This window comes from Aedes albopictus, chromosome 3 (genome assembly GCF_035046485.1).
Source record: "Aedes albopictus strain Foshan chromosome 3, AalbF5, whole genome shotgun sequence".
Classification (NCBI taxonomy): Eukaryota; Metazoa; Arthropoda; class Insecta; order Diptera; family Culicidae; genus Aedes; species Aedes albopictus.
The window spans coordinates 33,001,340-33,019,940 of NC_085138.1; the positions used below are offsets into that span (position 1 = coordinate 33,001,340).

At 41.7% G+C, this 18,601-nt stretch overlaps 2 protein-coding genes across 2 annotated transcripts in view; one reads left to right on the top strand and one right to left on the bottom strand.

The window, feature by feature from the left end:
- The window catches only part of LOC109419214 (low choriolytic enzyme), a 14,594-nt gene extending 13,941 nt beyond the window's left edge, over window positions 1-653 (top strand). The window contains exon 2 of the mRNA XM_019693421.3: window positions 227-653. Within this exon, the coding sequence (XP_019548966.3) occupies window positions 227-468 (242 nt within the window). The 3' untranslated portion in view covers window positions 469-653. The remainder of the gene's footprint in view (window positions 1-226) is intronic.
- LOC109419213 (VPS35 endosomal protein sorting factor-like) lies at window positions 504-17,930 on the bottom strand. Its single transcript, XM_019693420.3, has 7 exons — window positions 17,766-17,930; window positions 16,793-17,704; window positions 16,000-16,672; window positions 2,080-2,223; window positions 1,847-2,016; window positions 855-1,785; window positions 504-788 (listed from the first exon to the last, which is right to left on the bottom strand). The coding sequence occupies exons 1-7, from the start codon at window positions 17,777-17,779 to the stop codon at window positions 684-686; spliced, it is 2,949 nt and encodes a 982-aa protein (XP_019548965.3). The 5' UTR covers window positions 17,780-17,930; the 3' UTR covers window positions 504-683.
- Window positions 17,931-18,601: the final 671 nt, after the last annotated feature.

Genomic DNA, 18,601 nt, shown 5'->3' on the forward strand with positions numbered 1-18,601 from the left:
TCGCTCAAGGTTTTACCGTTACGATCCGCGGTACCGGACACTGTAGACCAAAGCTCCCCCAGAGTTGGAAACCCGATCAAAGGTAGTCTTGCGTTGTAGACATGAAAATATATGGTGGATTGGTGAGCTCGTTTCATGATACAATTTTTGTCGAAACTAAATCATAATTAATCTGATTATGCGCCCAACCCACACTACTCTTTCAAATGTGACTCTTCTCCGGCAGAATTTCGTCGGAACTTCGTCAAAGGAAGCTGGGACTACATGGAAACGTTCGGATTGCCGTACGACTTCGGGAGCGTGATGCACTACCCGTCGTACGCTTTTGCCAGACCGGGCACCAAAGAAACGATGGTCTCCCGTCAGAATCGTACCGCCCAGCTAGGACAGACCGATGGAGCCAGCGAGCTGGACCTGGAGAAGGTGCGGCGGATGTACAAGTGTGACGGGCTGTCATCGGACAACTGAGAGCTTTGGTTTGGTTTGCTTGTATTGAGAAATAGTTTTTATATCGAGTACTAAAAATCTAGAGGAATGCGCTTGCATAGATAACAAGTAAAATAATTGAAGGGGCACTTTAAATACTTTGTTATACTCTAAACAAGAATAAAGCTAATTTTCGCAGTACGTTATCGAAATGAAAAAAATAAAAATGAAAATAGACGAACCTTTTATGGCTAGGTTTAAATTCGCGACTTCATCTTTTCCAGCAGCAGTTGCAGACATTGTTTCTGTGAGTCCGATTGTGAAACTTCCGCCAGATGCTCCGTGTACGAGAGTATTTTTTGCTGGGAACGAAAAAAAAATTAATAACCTACATTCAAACATTTTAATAGGTTTATACAGTCACTTACCAACTGTTTCGCATCCAACGTGTTCCGATTCTTGGCCGCCAGATTCCACAGGTTGTACGTCAGCGTGAACATGCGGTCCACCGTCAAGTCCGCCCCAGTGATAATTTTCAGAAACAGATCCAGCGATAGTTGGCTCTGTTGCCGAATGGCGTTCGATTCCAGCAGTTGTTTGAGTATTTGCAATACCTCGTCGCACACCTCGCAGCTAATGGCGTGGATTTCGGCCAAGAACTTCGGGTCCGAACCGTAAAGCTCGTCATTGGAGATCACGTTCACGATGTGATAGGGGTAGACCTCTTGAGCGGCCACGGATAGGAAATCCAGGACGTGTAGGTAGATTGACGAGAGGGTTTCCGAGTTGGGTTCGAAGGGATATTTCTTGATGACCTCGAGAAGAAGTCGAAGGAGGTAGAGGACCCCTTGAGTGGGATTATCGGGGACGATAACGAGCGTGGAAAGGAAGTTCATTAGGAACGATTTGAGGAAGGGTTCGGTGGATTGGGGTTTGCCGTCCTGTTCATAAGTGCGGGGGATTTCTGGGATGAGATTCAGGGCGGCCTCGAAGCAGGAATCTGCTTGTTGGAGACACACGTTCAGCAGAGCTACCTGGCCAGATTGCAGGTAGAGCTCCATCCGGGTATTGACATCAATGATGGAGGGTATCGTGATGAAGCAATAGGCGGCACATGCCTTTACGAAAGCCGCCGTTTTGTTCGTATGCTGGCCCTTCACGATACGGCGGGTGCTAGTTGCCAAGCGATTGACACAGTGGATCAATGTCGAGTACACGGGATCCAAGTTGGAGAAAGCGGAGCGAGCCTCGACATAGAACGATAGCTGCTGTTCAAAGTCGCGCCCAAAGTCTACCTTTCGTATAAAATGGCTGATCAGGTTGCTGATCTGGCGGCGTTCATCTTCGCTTGTGAGGGCACTGCAAGATATTTGCAATACTTAAGTTTTTGAAACGGTTAGAACATTATTACAATACTCACTTCACAGAATCATTCAGCACCTTGCTAATATACATCAGAGCATTCGTAACAACGGGATCGGAAATGTACGATTCAGCTGAACCAGCTCTGTAACTCATCAAAATACTTTTGCAAACGTCCAGCTTAACAGCTTCCTTTTGAAAAAGATCTAGCATCGGCAAAAAGTTGTCCTGAAATTTTTGAAAACACCTCTCTTAACACCTTCAATCGATAGACAAGAAGTTCGAACTTACCAGCGATAACACGCCGTGGATGTCCTGAGCATTGGAAACAATCTTGTCTACAATAACCTGCAGCTCATGATAGTGACGTTCGTAGGCTCGATTAGGAGTCATGTGATACAGAATATCCCCCATAAGGGCGTTGACTTCACGTAGCTGAAAAGTTGTAAAGAATCCTTTATCTAAACAGTACCTACATAAATAAAAAAAAAAGAACAGCACTTAAGTAAGCCTAAACCCATCGTTGTACATGACATTCGGAACTGGTTGCTGGAGAGACCATTCACATCCTCGGTGTGCCTCAACATTCTGTTGAGGATGATCTTTTCGAGCACCTTCCCCGCCCTGTCCATCAAGTATATTGGTCTATATGCCGATGGATCTCCGGGTGGTTTCCCCACCTTTGGCAATAGAACTAGGCTCTGCCGCTTCCAAACCTCCGGGAAATCTCCCTCGTCCAGACATTCCTGCATAGCAGAGCTGAACATTTCGGGAGCCTCTGTAATAGCTACTTTTAAGGGCAAGTTCACAACTCTGCCCGCACCTGGGGCCTTACCTACGCTAAGAGACTTTGCTATCAACGCAAGTTCCACACCTGCTACCATCGCCTCATCGCCAGCCCCAGTACCCGGCTGTCCTACGAAAGGAGGACAGGGACTAGGATTATGACGCGGAAAAGGCCCCTTGATGATCCCCACCAATGCCTTGGAGAATGCTCTGTAGGATCTATTACACCTTTCGTCTTGGCCATGCTGCAGGCATCATTCCACGGATTCGCAGTGGCTTTCTGACAGAGACCCTCAAAGCAGGCCTTTTTCCTTGCCCTTATTTCGGTTCCTCAATATCTTGAGTCCACCTGGTGGAGCCGGTGGTCTCCCATTTCTAGGCATGGTCGCATCGCACGCACGCGAGAGAACTTCTACCAGCTCTTCACCGCTTAGACCGAGTAGGTTTCGCTCATGGCAGAGCACCTCACTAAATACTTCGTCGTATGATGTATTTCACCTGTGAGGGATTGACCGAGCCGCCTTTTCCTCTACCCGCTGAATGCCGTTGTTGTAGTCAATACTGTAGCGAACCGCCAGGTGATCGCTGTGAGCGTAGCTCTCGTCTACTCTCCAGTTTGAACCACTTGTTAGTCCAGGACTACAAAAACTAACGTCAATAATCGGCTCCGCACCGTTTCGACTAAATTTACTCTTGGTACCGATATTAGCCAGGTCGACATCTAGCATGACCAGTGTCTCTAGCAGGATCTGGCTCCTCTGGTTCGTTAAACGGCTTCCCCATTCCACCGCCGAGGCGCAAAACAGCTACAGAGGAAGACCCCGTTTACTTTGGCGACAGTGAAGCCCTCGTAGGTAATAGACACCAACTCCTGGGCGGAGTATTTATCCGTCGTCGTCGTTCATATCGCCGCAATATTTCCGGACCCAATTGCTGTTGCCGGCGGGTACTCGGTAGGGGTCCGCTATGATCTATTATGGCGATATCCGATACTCACTTAAAGACTGCCTGAAAATGCAGCTGCTGAGCTGCGTCACAGTGGTCAGATTCAGCTGCGCTACCTGCTCTGTCAGTTGTCAGCTACGGCTCTTCTGAAGGCCGGACAATTTGGACCTCCTGCTGACTTGCTGTTCGCGGATTTCCTATAACAAAACATACACGTTAGTGGACTCGTGCAGCCTTGTGCCTTATGACCTTTGCTGCCGCTTCGCCTACACAGCTTGCTCCAGTCAGGGCCTCTACAGTTCCATGACTTGTGTCCTGGTTGCAAAAAAAAACGAAGCAAACCTCTGGTGGCTCATGCAAGGTCAGTTGGCATAGCTTCAGCCCACAGGTAGCTGTAGCAAGGTTACTTGTTTCCCTGCCGGACCCTTCCGTAGCCAAACAGATCCTCGAGCTTGGCGTCGCTTCACATCGCCCTAAAGAAGTATGAGTATGGGGCCATCCATTAAGTACGTCACGGTCCTAGGGGGGAGGGGGGGTTTGTGAAAGTGTGACAAGCAATGTATTAAGTATAGGAAAAACCCGTACGAAGGGGAGAGGGGGGGTCGAAAATTCCCGATTTTAGCGTGACGTACTTAATGCATGCTCCCTATTCAGACTGTCTGGTCTTGATGAGTAAAGGGCCCATATAGCCGAGGCGGTGAACGCACGGGTATTCAGCATGACCATGCTGAGGGTGACGGGTTCGATTCCCGGTCGGTCCAGGATCTTTTCGTTAAGGAAATTTCCTTGACTTCCTTGGGCATAGAGTATCTTCGTGCCTGCCACACGATATACACATGCAAAATGGTCATTGGCAGAGGAAGCTCTCAGTTAAAAACTGTGGAAGTGCTCATTGAACACTAAGCTGAGAAGCAGGCTTTGTCCCAGTGAGGACGTTACGCCAAGAAGAGGAGAGGAGAGGAGGTCTTGATGACGAGCGCCTCGCCCTTCTTGTGCTTGGCACCTGCCCTCTTATTCTTATGTAGCGGTGTACTTTTTTTCCTCTTCCACTCAACTGTGGTCCAAGGGAAGGGGGGGGGGGTGTCCTCGTCCTGATCCGCCAACTTTGTGGTTGCTGAGTAACTAACAATGGTCGCAACCTCCTGTTCCCGCAACCCCTTCAGGACAGGCCAGTCTTTTCAGGCTCACCCTCCCCGGCTTTCCGTGACACCTGGCTGACGTCCAATTTATCAGAATTAGCCTTACAGGATTAGTAACCGCCTAACCTTGCGGGAACCGCCTGGCAGCTACTCATCTCACTTCTGCCTCACCCACTTCTGCGAGTTCTTTTCAAAAGCATTACTCATTCCTCGGCACGGGTCGCTTGTTTCCTTGAATTGGGATTAGTAGTCCTATTCTTAGCCGGCAACTACTACACTTCGAATGAGTGTCATCAGTTTTCTTTTTCTTCTTTATGGCTGCATGTCTGCACTGGGACTTGGCCTGCCTTGCTTCAACTTAGGGACTGTTCAGTGTTCATAAACCACATAGACTTTTTGGGAGAAGGGGGGGTTGGTTCTGGCCTAAGTCTACGCTCCATACAAATTTAAAATTTTTTGTATGGACAAAAGCCTACGACGGGGTAGGGGGATGGGTTCTGAGATGGCCAAATTTTGGTCTACGTGATTTATGAACAGCCCCTTAGTGTACTTTGAACACTCCCACAGTTAATAATTGAAGGGCTTTCTTTGCCTGCCATTGCAAGAATTTGTATGTTGTCAAGCGATCACAATGATATACTATGCGGGGAGTCGAGAAAATTGTCCTGACATGAACGGGAATCGAACCTGCCGTCCCTGGATTAGCGATCTATAGCCTTATTAATGGCCCGTTTACATATTTGCTAGATCTGAGCAGTATTGGCGTCAATTTAGCGTAACGTAAACACTTTTTAGCTGACAATAACAATAGCATGACAAACTCAGAAACTTCTGAATTTGGTGCTAAAACTAGTTGACAATAGTAAGTTCCATGTTCAGTAACGTTTTAACGTACCTTGCAATGAGATGATTCATTTAGTCTCGGACACGGGGCCTGTTTTAAGCTCATTAGAGTCGTCCTTGAGGAGGCGTTATGCCAAAACCCCTTCCCCGTGTGCAGACCGTGCCGGGGGATCTTCGGAGACTGGGTAGTGGGTACACATGGAGGTAGCTAGTTGGGTTTCATTGGCGTTGTGAATGTGACGGGTTGCATCACCTCCACAGCCCAGTCTTCCTTCACGGTCTCCATGAATTACCAGATCACGGATCCCTTAGGTGGTAATGGATGGTTGGGATTAGATTGTTTGGATGGGTAATGGAAGAGTATTCCCGCGTCGGAATGGACCATTTGAAAGGTCAGCAGCACTGCTGCTGCCGTTGCTGCATGGGGTGGCGGGAGGCATCACCACCCCCAGAAACAGCAGCAGCCAAGGCAGCAGCTACAGTGCTGCTGATAAAACAAAACAAAAAGCCGTTCGTCGGATCACTAATTGGTAATAAATCAATAACTTTTTCCACAAGCATCTAATTGTTTTGCGGTCTTCGAAGGAAAGTTTCAAAAATGATTTTTCTACAAGAAGCGTTGATCGATTTGAATTAACGAGACAAGGGGCGACCTCTGGGATTTTTTGTTTGAAAGTGTAACTTTTCCCATAGTAAATCCTATGTAAACTTTGAATCGCTTGCGCTAAATTATAGTTTTACCGATTGCGCTGAAGTTTTATACAGTTCATATGGGACCTAAATGGGATCTAAAAAGTCGACTGGAGCGAGGATTTATTTTTTCCATACAAGCGTGTCCCATACTAATGCTTAGGTCATATATGTTTTACTTTCGTCTTAGATCATCGTGTTGTGGGCACATCCTTATAAAGTGGTCCAGTGTAAGTGTGTCATTGCAGTAATTAGTTGAATTTTGGTTGAGGTTCCTTGTTTAGGAGGTTTTCATGAGAGAGCCAAGTGTGTCCGATACTTACTCTTGTACTCTTACTCTTCCTGTCTTTCCACCGTATGGTGGTGGGTTTACTTTGTCTGAGAAGTAAAGTGCTGGATTTTCGCCAGTTATATTCATTTGCCCATACTGTTCTTTCCTTGAACCATTTTATTGCATCGTTTGTGGGGACCTTATTGTACGGGAGTCCATTAATTCTTGCTTTTTCTGCTATTTAGTCCGCTACTTCGTTGCCTTTGATACCCCACATAGCTGGATATTCAGCAGAATGTTATGTTTTTGTCTTTTGCTTCATTCTTAGTTATTTCAATCCATGGGTTATTTGAATTTTCTTTGTTTAGTGCGGCATGCTGAGTCTGTAAGTATTATTGTTTGTCCTCCGTTATTAGGTATCTATTTTGTCGCAGTTAGTAAATTGTGTAAATTGTGCACATTTGGTTTAATTTCATCGGTGTGTCTAGATTTACATTATGTACTCCACACCCAGCTTCGTCATCCTTGACTAAACTGTCGGTGTACATTTTTGTATGAATTGGGTACACATTTATTTGTTCATCGTTTCCAAGAACACTTGTTGTACCACTCTTTGTTGGTGTCCCGCTTTTAGTTTTTTTGTCATGGATGTATCGAACTTTACTTAGGATTCATACCATTTTCTACCCATGGCGTTAGGTCTTCTCTCTATGTTTGATAGTCTCTCGTTCATTATTTCTATTGAGCCCTTTCAATAAATGGCTTTCCTACTTCTTCATTTTCATCGTGTAATTCAAGCCATTTTATTGCCTTCACGGAGATAAATCAGGCTGGTTTGAAACAACAAACGCGTTTGTTGATTTCTTTAATTAAAAAATAGTTATTACTACTCGGAGTTTCGTTGACCCAAACCAACTTCTTTGGTTTGTAATCAACTACAAAATTAGTTGTTTCTACTAACCACAAATAAACTCAACGGTGCCGGTGGTAGAATCAAACTACTAAATTTGTTGTTTGCGAACAAGAGCGTAGTTTGTTTTTACTAAAATTTAGGTTGTTTATATTTGATGAGCTATCAAAGAATCAAACCAAAATATTAAATTAGTTCTACTAATGCTGCCGGTTGAATTAACTAATATGTTTGTTGGAGAAATAACAACCGGCATTTTGATTCATAACAAACTAATATTTTGGTTTGTTGCAACTTTGTCGCGTCGACAGCGTTCTCTATTCGTTGGTTTTTTTTTTGTCTTTTGTTTTTGCTGTATGGAAGACCTTCCACATTTTTCACAGCTCCGACAAAAATTAGAGAGGCTGTTTTAATCTGGTTTGTGAAAAGGGATCTCCCTCGGGATCTCCAGCAAGCAAGTAAGTTTTATATTTTATGTTGTGTTGAAGCTTTTGTTCCAAATCAGATGATTGTTTTCTCCCGTAGGCGCACACTTCAACTGACAATGAGCCCTCGGAGGAGAAAGAGGATCAAAAAAGGAATCCGTTCAGAATGGACATAAAAGAATAATGTCTGCTGGATTATTGATCAGAGTGAAGGAAGTTCATCATGCCTCATTGGTTTAACTGCCTACTCCGAAGAAATTGACCGTAAATAGCTGGACACTGCATCGCGCGAGAGTTCATCAAATAGAAGAGACATAGAAGCAAGTTTATCTGGTGGTCGATTCTATATTTGTCGATGTACTTTCGTGGAACGCAGTGTCCGGCTTACTTTGAGGCTATAGGAGGTTCTCCATGGCGACTAATCTTTATCTTCAGAAGCATGAGCGCAAAAACAACTGCAGAAGGTGTTTCCGGCGAATGGCGCCATTAAAAAAACATTTATGCGTGACCTATTTTCCAAATTTTTTATATGTATTAAGGAATAAAAAGAATAAAAATGCAAATTATTAAATTTATTTTCCTTAAAATGTTTTGAGATAATAATAATAGAGAACGTTCAAAGCAATTTCAACAAACGCGCTGTTCAATTCAAACGGCATTATCGGTTTATTTCAATCCATATATTGGTTATATCAAACTAACAACATTTGTTGAATCAACAAACCGTTTAGTTTGTTTTTTGAATTGTCAAAAGGGAATAACCAACAAAGCAGTAAAATCAAACTAATGTTTGTTGAATTTAACTGGTTGAACCCTAAAAAAAGTTACCTGAAATTGCAGTTTGTTTCAACCGGCGTGGGTAGTAAAATCAAACTCTTACTTCGTTTGTGCCAAATTTGAACTAACATTCCGGTTGAATTAATCCAAAAATCGTTTGTGTTTACTATTATTTTTTCTCCGTGTTGGTGGTCGTATTAAGTCTTATGTGGAGTTCTATTGGTACCCGAGCAAAGCCCAACAACAAAATTACAGCAAATCGAAAACATGATTTGTTTTCAGCAACAAATTTATATCACATTTTGATATCAATTTATTTTACCTTAATTTGATTTCAAACTTTGTTTTCGGTTTGCTGCCATTTTAAACTAATGTAAATATTTAATGTTAGAATAGTGTTAAATCTTAAAGCAATTCTAGGGATATTATTCCATTTATGATTTGATATCAACCAAAAAACTCTACATTTAAAGATTTTTCATTTTTTTTGCACTGATACCAAAAACAGTTATCAATTTGCTATCATCGATAGCAGAAATTGTTTTCAATTTGCAGTCACAGGAACATTTTTCTGCTCTCATTTTTGATGTTTTAACCGTTAAACCGACAACAACCTGAGTTATCAAAACTTGCAATTTCACAACATCAAAACTAGTTTTCAATTTGCTCTCAGACTTTGCTCGGATAGTGCTCCACTCCCGAGCAGGGAATGAGAACAAACCTATAACAAATTGATAACTCATTTTATTATTGATAACAAAATGAAATCAAAATAAGTTGTCTTTCCGAATTGTTTATTCAATATCAAATTGAGATATCATTTTGTTATCATTTCAAAAACTCAATGATAACAAGATTTGATTTCAAAAATCCAAAAAAGGTTTAATATGCTTTATTATATTCACAAAATATTTGTTAAATCTACCAGAGTATTTTACTTACATATTGACACAAAATTTATAATTTGCTGATTCTGGGTAATGGTCATGCTATTGATTTAAATTGGCTTGAACTTTAGTAAGTTTTTTAGGGTGGCTGGATATTATCGACAGGTTTGTTCTCTTCGTTATGAGGAGGTACTCATCGGCCAAGTTGCCTGAAACTTGGTTGTATAGCTTGGTTGGGAAAGATTTGAGGCCAGCTTTGAATTCTACAGGTTTCATAAAGCCTTCCATGACGAAGAGAACAAAACTACCCAGAAGGGAACGTCCATAAATTACGTCACGTAAAAATCGAGCTTTTTCAAACCACCCCCTCCCCCCTATGTCACACTTTTTGTATGGGACCTCTGAATTTTTTGTATGGGTTGTCACGCTTTGCTGAACCCCCCTCCCCCCTCAAAGCGTGACGTAATTTATGGACGTTCCCGAATACAAAAGTTCCCAGATATCAGTTATTTCAATCTAAACATATTGCTGTAGTGAGCACAGATTTTATGTTAAAAAGATTTATAATAACCAAATTTTAGGAACAGTTAATTAATATCAATGATAGGAAGAAGGAATCTAAAATCTCTTAAATTTGACAAAATTGGATTTGTGGCTGAAAAAAAAAATAATTTGAAATTATCTTTCAATGATAAGTTTTGTGCGCGTTTTGTTCAGCGTACTACTGCTTGCGAAATAAACATCGCATAGCCTGTGGGAAAGCTTTGAGTTGTGCTTTCGAAACGAAAGCTTGTTCAAGTCTGCCTTCGGTTCGGGTGCGATCGCTTGAGTCAGAAAGCAGAAACCGTTAAGCCTGGTTTAGACTGTTCAATTGAAACGAGCATGTGAGTTGCAATCTTCTCAAACATGTTCAATCCAATGGAATGACGTGTTTAGACTGAGCAAATGACTTGTGTGTCCACTTGCATGCTCTTGAATGCATCTCAATTGAAGGAAGTGTTTACATTGTTCAACTCGTGCGGTACGTAAGCAAACTGAATTGAATTCAGCTCATTTGACAGATGACTTGAATTCAACTCACATGAATCGCGTGTTCAGACGGGGCAAGTGAGATGATTTCGTTTGACTTGAACAAAAAAGTTGAACATGTTCAACTTTCGTTCAAGTCAAGTCAGTTGCTCAACTGAGATGAACGGTGGTGTTTACACGTTCAATTCGCATTCAATTGGGCATTTTCCATTGACTTGAATCAAGTCACTTGCTCCATGTAAACCAGGCATTAATGGTATGACCAACGCATGAATGGAATGGATGCGAATGAGGGATGTGATAGAGTGAGACAGGTACATGGTGGTGCTGAACATGGGTTCGGCACTCGCGTCGGTCAACCGGAATGGTGATTGCCATGAACAGTTGGGGAGTCAGTTTGTTAACGATTTTTGCGTCGGACGGATGTTCGTTTATGAACGGATTTTTCGGTCAGGTTACGGTAGAACCGTCGGTTTTTACTGCGGATTGTGCGGAAAATGCTGCGGATACTACATGGCGCAGCCGGTGGGCTTTTTCACAGTTCACACATTATTTTTTCATCCTCTTTCAATCTTATTCAATTTGAATTCAAAACGAACAAAAAGCCCACCGGCTGCGCCATGTAGTATCCGCAGCATTTTCCGCACAATCCGCAGTAAAAACCGACGATTCTATCGTAACCTGACCGAAAAATCCGTTCATAAACGAACATCCGTCCGACGCAAAAATCGTTAACAAACTGACTCCCCAACTGTTCATGGCAATCACCATTCCGGTTGACCGACGCGAGTGCCGAACCCATGTTCAGCACCACCATGTACCTGTCTCACTCTATTGCCTGGTTTAGACAGTGCAAGTGACTTGATTCAAGTCAATGGAAAATGCCCAATTGAATGCGAATTAAACGTGTAAACACCTCCATTCATTTCACATGAGCAACTCACTTGACTTGAACGAAAGTTGAACATGTTGAACTTTTCCATTCAAGTCAAACGAAATCGTTTCACTTGCCCCGTCTAAACCCGCGATTCATGTGAGCTGAATTCAAGTCATCTGTCAGTGAGATGAATTCAATTCAGTTTGCTTACGCTTCGCACGAGTTGAACAATGTAAACACTTGCTTCAACTGAGATGCATTCAAGAGCATTCAAGTGAACACTCAAGTCATTTGCTCAGTCTAAACACATCATTCCATTGGATTGAACATCTTTGAGAAGAAAGCAAGTGGAATGTTCGTTTCAGTTGAACAATGTAAACCAGGCATATCACATCCCTCATTCGCATCCATTCCATTCATGCGTTGGTCATACCGTCTACCCCCGTTGGTTTGACCTCATCTAATCTGAACACTTTTTAATTTAACCTTCTCTAATCTGCACATCGTTCAAACTAAAAATTGCTCAAACGTCATTCTGCCCATGGAACGGGGTGAAACGGAACACAGAATCAAAACAAAACAGCAAATAAGGTTACCAGCAGTGTGTTTTTCGATGCCCACAGGGTTACTAGAAGTTCAAATTAAAAAACAAACCCCGTTGGTTTGCATGAGGTGTCGTTCAAACCAACGGGGGTAGACGGTACCATTAACGGTTTCTGCTTTCTGACTCAAGCGATCGCACCCGAACCGAAGGCAGACTCGAACAAGCTTTCGTTTCGAAAGCACAACTCAAAGCTTTCCCACAGGCTATGCGATGTTTATTTCGCAAGCAGTAGTACACTGAACAAAACGCGCACAAAACTTATCATTGAAAGATAATTTCAAATTATTTTTTTTTTTCAGCCACAAATCCAATTTTGTCAAATTTAAGAGATTTTAGATTCCTTCTTCCTATCATTGATATTAATTAACTGTTCCTAAAATTTGGTTATTATAAATCTTTTTAACATAAAATCTGTGCTCACTACAATTGCCAAATATTTTTAAATTTTTAAATTCTATATTAAAGGCAAATGAAGTTAGGTATGGCCAACCGAAGTAATTTATGGTCATTCTACTGTTTAAGGTCACATATTTTACATTTATAAAGTATTCTCGCGCGAAAAAGGATTCATTGTAGATCTGTACCAAAATGATGAATCTCGTTATGTTTGAAGTTTTAAAAATAACACAGATATCTATCATACATGAAAATGATGAATGCCATTTCACTTATTGTTATGCCAAACGGCCATTTTACCAATCGACAATTATGCCAGATTATGCCATTTGGCCATTATGCCAAAAGACTATGTCAAACGACATTATGCCATACCCGATAGAATTATTGTAGTAAAATATTTTTCCTATCGGATGCCTTATTTTTTCGATGTCATCATTTTCCCCGGGTAACGAGGGAAAAAGCTGAGAAGCCGAATGCGACTCAATTCGTTGCTCGAGGTCATTCAATTTGAGTCCCGATGCCTGTGGCTCTGGGATGTCGTGAACATCTCCCACATTTGTTTTGTTGCAGTGCATATAATCAGAAGGAAAAGCTGAAATATAATTACTTATACAAAAATATTAACCCTCGAGCGATCACGCTGTTGTATTTTGTACAACACGTTGGAAAAATCTCGCTTTTTGTACGCTTTTTTGTGGTGCTGACGCAGGTAGTCAACCGCGCCAGTTACGGAAGGTTAAGGGCAGTTGTCCCTTGACTCTAAATTTACTTTTCTTTGTCACTTCAATGTCCATCATTAATCTTTAAGTTCAATCATGGTATAGTTATGCTGCATATCTATCACGGAGAAAAAAATAATAGTAAACACAAACGATTTTTGGATTAATTCAACCGGAATGTTAGTTCAAATTTGGCACAAACGAAGTAAGAGTTTGATTTTACTACCCACGCCGGTTGAAACAAACTGCAATTTCAGGTAACTTTTTTTAGGGTTCAACCAGTTAAATTCAACAAACATTAGTTTGATTTTACTGCTTTGTTGGTTATTCCCTTTTGACAATTCAAAAAACAAACTAAACGGTTTGTTGATTCAACAAATGTTGTTAGTTTGATATAACCAATATATGGATTGAAATAAACCGATAATGCCGTTTGAATTGAACAGCGCGTTTGTTGAAATTGCTTTGAACGTTCTCTATTATTATTATCTCAAAACATTTTAAGGAAAATAAATTTAATAATTTGCATTTTTATTCTTTTTATTCCTTAATACATATAAAAAATTTGGAAAATAGGTCACGCATAAATGTTTTTTTAATGGCGCCATTCGCCGGAAACACCTTCTGCAGTTGTTTTTGCGCTCATGCTTCTGAAGATAAAGATTAGTCGCCATGGAGAACCTCCTATAGCCTCAAAGTAAGCCGGACACTGCGTTCCACGAAAGTACATCGACAAATATAGAATCGACCACCAGATAAACTTGCTTCTATGTCTCTTCTATTTGATGAACTCTCGCGCGATGCAGTGTCCAGCTATTTACGGTCAATTTCTTCGGAGTAGGCAGTTAAACCAATGAGGCATGATGAACTTCCTTCACTCTGATCAATAATCCAGCAGACATTATTCTTTTATGTCCATTCTGAACGGATTCCTTTTTTGATCCTCTTTCTCCTCCGAGGGCTCATTGTCAGTTGAAGTGTGCGCCTACGGGAGAAAACAATCATCTGATTTGGAACAAAAGCTCCAACACAACATAAAATATAAAACTTACTTGCTTGCTGGAGATCCCGAGGGAGATCCCTTTTCACAAACCAGATTAAAACAGCCTCTCTAATTTTTGTCGGAGCTGTGAAAAATGTGGAAGGTCTTCCATACAGCAAAAACAAAAGACAAAAAAAAACCAACGAATAGAGAACGCTGTCGACGCGACAAAGTTGCAACAAACCAAAATATTAGTTTGTTATGAATCAAAATGCCGGTTGTTATTTCTCCAACAAACATATTAGTTAATTCAACCGGCAGCATTAGTAGAACTAATTTAATATTTTGGTTTGATTCTTTGATAGCTCATCAAATATAAACAACCTAAATTTTAGTAAAAACAAACTACGCTCTTGTTCGAAAACAACAAATTTAGTAGTTTGATTCTACCACCGGCACCGTTGAGTTTATTTGTGGTTAGTAGAAACAACTAATTTTGTAGTTGATTACAAACCAAAGAAGTTGGTTTGGGTCAACGAAACTCCGAGTAGTAATAACTATTTTTTAATTAAAGAAATCAACAAACGCGTTTGTTGTTTCAAACCAGCCTGATTTATCTCCGTGTATGAGGATATCATATCCGATTTCCATACAACTTTTCTTCGTTTAGGCTCCAAGTTAGAAATGACTGTTGATGAAATGTTAATGTTACAATAATAGAGGTAATAAACTTAAAAGTTTATTAACTCTATTGTTACAATCGATAATACTATAGTATACGCCATCAATAGGTGCCATATTCTGATAAGGGAAGATTCATTTATTACGTCCATCGTTTTTCGGGATTTCTAGACCCCCCCTCCCCCCTCTGTCACGCTATTTTCCTATACCTAATACACCATCAATAGGTGCCATATTCTGAATATCGTATCAAACAAAACAAGTTTTCAATCACGAGATTCTTCTAAATTTAAAATAAAATCTAATTTAAATTTTTACTTATTCATGTAAATTAATGCCTAATAAAATATCAAAATGAATACTAAATTTGTTATTAATTTTTAGTTATTACCCTTTAAATTTGATAACTCCCTGAGAACTGCGTATGATATCAAGTCGTAAAATGTAGATAACAAAATGAGATATCAATTTGTTATCAATGAGAACTCATTCTGATTTCAATTAGATATTCCAGTACATTATTTTGTTATCATTTTTGTTATGTTAACACTTAAGTCATACAAAATGAAAACTCACTTTGTTATCAAAATTCGTGATATCTAAATAACTCAATTTGTTTTCAATTAGTTCTCATTCCCTGCTCGGGCTATTTGCACCATGGTTCCATTGTTTTCCAATTTTGTTGTGCTCCTTCCGAGTAGAAATGAGCGCCATACAGTATTTTGGATAGTACTAGGGGGTTGAATATGTTGAGCATGGTGCCTCTATTCGCTCCTTTGTATCTTCCACCTATTATTTACTTTGATCATATTGCATTTGTTGGTGATCTCTTTTCTTACTTCTTTGAAGTGTTGTTTGAAATCTAGTCTGCAGTCAAAAGTTACTCCAAGTAACTTTGCGTAGTTCACTTGTGGGACCTTTTGGTCCTCTATCACGATGTCTGGGATCTTTTTGCTATGCTTGTATTTGTTGCATATGTGTAGTATTTTTGATTTGTGTGGGGCAATGGTAAATCCTCTCAAATGGTGCCCATTTGTATACTCTAATTGTACTGTTTTTTGCAGTAGTGTTCTAACTTTGTATTTGACTTCTCCTGTTACCATTATTAGGATGTCGTCTGCATACAATAAGGTTTTTACATTTTACAATTTTGGTGACAATAGTAAGGATAATACTGTTAAGCATTAATAGCAAATACGTAAACAGGCCATCAACGACATAAACCGCTCCAAAAATAGGATACTCACCCCAAAATGCTGACTGGTGTACTGGGACCACATCTCGGCGCACTGAATGTACTCCTCCGTGTTCCCCATTCCGCTAATGGTACGCCAGGCTGCATTCAAAACCAAAGCCCTCTGCTCGGTTGGTGGCGCTGTCTGGCTTAGAATGCCGCCCAAAATTCGCAGCAGGTGCCCCCGCGATGATCCCTCCACCGAGACGGTGGACAAAATCTCCACAAACGGAACCGCTCGCAGTGCGATGAAGTCCGGCCGGAAAGATTGCATTATCGATTGCATAAGCAGGGCCGGGTGCTTTTTGTCACGACAGCGCTTCAGGACATCGTCCAACTCGGCATCGGTACTGAGGATCGTGACGCCCTGCATGAGCCAATCCAGAGCAGGAAGGAACAGCGATATGTACCCGTTCAGGGTTATCCGGTGTTTGGCGATTTCCGCTCGGATGCCTCCGTTTAGGATGGTATGGTAAATCGTGAGGACATCGTTTAGATTCTCCTTAATATAGTCACGGTTGGTTGTGATGGCCATTCCCACCCGGCAGAGATAGCATCGAGCGTAAATGTTCACCAGCGGGTCACCAACACCTCGAATCATGTGAGTCAATCGCATCAGAATGGAACTGAATTCGTTGGCCGTCAGGAATCGGTAGCTCTTGAGTATGGCCATTTCGACGTACAATCTGAAAATAAGAATCGTAAAATTTAAAATCAAATCAAATAATTAAACCATAAAAACATTTTGTGGCTAGTGGTGAACACGACCCATATTTTGGGAAACCACCTTTGTAAAGGGAAATTACCTTGGCAACAGTTCCCGTATGGACGCTATCTTGTAGAACCAGTTCTGGCACGTTTCCTTGGCCGACTCGGGCACCATATCCGGGGTGAAGTTTTCCGGCAAACCAACCGGTCCCCTGTGTCCCGGTTTAGCCGATTCCCCAGACTTGATCAACAATCGTTCGTAGACCAACTTCCCGAAAATGTCCAATATGTCCGTTATCAGCACAAACTTCGACGGATAAAACTGGATGACCGACGTGTCCGCCAACAATTTCGAGCATTGAATCGCAATCTTCAGTGCCTTGACCCGCTGGTCGGTGTTCCACGCCTGGACGAGCTCGTGATTCAGCTGCTCAATCTTTATCACATATTCCTGCTGGGACAGATCCAGCATCTGCCGAACGGTCCCCTCCTCAAACTCGTCCAGCTGCTCCAACCGATGCTTGACCTTCTCGGACATGGTCGTTTGCGATTTGATGGTTTCGCCCCCATTCAGGAAGCTGGTCACAATGGACAACTTCTCGTTGGTAGTATACTTGTTCAGAATAGCTCCTCTCCTTCCGGCCCACGGTTCGATCAAATCCATCTCCAACAAATTGGTAATCTCCTTCTTTTTCGACTTAGAAGCGCCCGAAGACACACTCAAACCCCCTTCAAACTCAGCGGCCATCTGCGACAGCGGATCCTGAGCGGAATCCTGCCGGGCAAATTGACTCAATGGATCGGACCCATCCAGGGCCAAACTGAGCGGATCCAGCGAAATGGTCGATGACGAACCACTGTTACTTTCACTGAAGTTGCTATTGGACGATTTCATTCGGGTGCCCTTGCTTTCCAACACGGTGATAGTGGACTGCTTCAGCGGATGATCGAACACTTTGAATTGGTCCAGATAGCGGCGACATTCGTCCTGGTTGCGCCGGATGCATCTCCTGAAAAGAAGGAAGCCTTATCATAGCAACAGAAACGACATGATGCCGGTGTTTGACTTACCATTCTGCGGACATTGTTTACTTGCAACGTATAACTTGCCAGCACGTAACCTGATCCTTTTTTTTAGACTAAGTCTTATTATTTCACTTTTTTGATAGAATTTAATGATAAGGATTCTAATAGAAACCGTGCGAAAAAAATCTAATGCAATAATAACAAAACAAATCAAGCCCTTTAAACGCAAACTGTCAAACTTCGGTAACCTTCGGCAATCCGTTAATAAACAAACGAATCGAGGGGTAGGATAGTTACGATCAAACACTCCCTCGCATGTCATTACCCCGAAAAGCACTTGCCCGAAAACGAATACCCCGAAAGTAATCACCGTGAATAACCCGAATGACACAATCCTGGGATAATTACACAGGCATTAAATTTTGCAAAAATCGTTTTTTTTCAGCACTCTTCTTTTTTTTGTCTCTTTTAATGAGATTTTTAACCCTAGGCTAGTTTATCTCGGAACCCACGCTTTACTTTCCTTCCGAAGGAAGAACCAACATTTTGTGAGTATGTCGGGAGTGGGATTCGATCCCAGGTCCTCGGCGTGATAGTCTTGTGTTCTAACCACCACACCAGGTCCGCTCCACTTAGGCACTCTTCGTATTCTTCCAACTTGGCAAGCCTCGTTGGATAAATGTACGATTCGTCTTGAGCATGACTCAGTCCATTTGGCTCAATATCGTAGTCTGTCATGAGACGAAAAAAGTCTAAAGAGCGAGTAGTCATTTAGATCAATGGTCTACTGCACGAATTCATACTGGCCTCCTTACTCTCACACGAAATTTAACGTTTGAGAGGTGTCGGCACCAATGAAGAGAATTGTCAGCCAAAAGAGG

Coding starts and splice junctions, on each gene's coding strand:
- LOC109419213 (XM_019693420.3), bottom strand. Junction 16,673..16,792: donor ATACGGGAACTGTTGCCAAG/GTAATTTCCCTT, acceptor TCTTATTTTCAG/ATTGTACGTCGAAATGGCCA. Junction 2,017..2,079: donor TCCACGGCGTGTTATCGCTG/GTAAGTTCGAAC, acceptor CAAAAATTTCAG/GACAACTTTTTGCCGATGCT.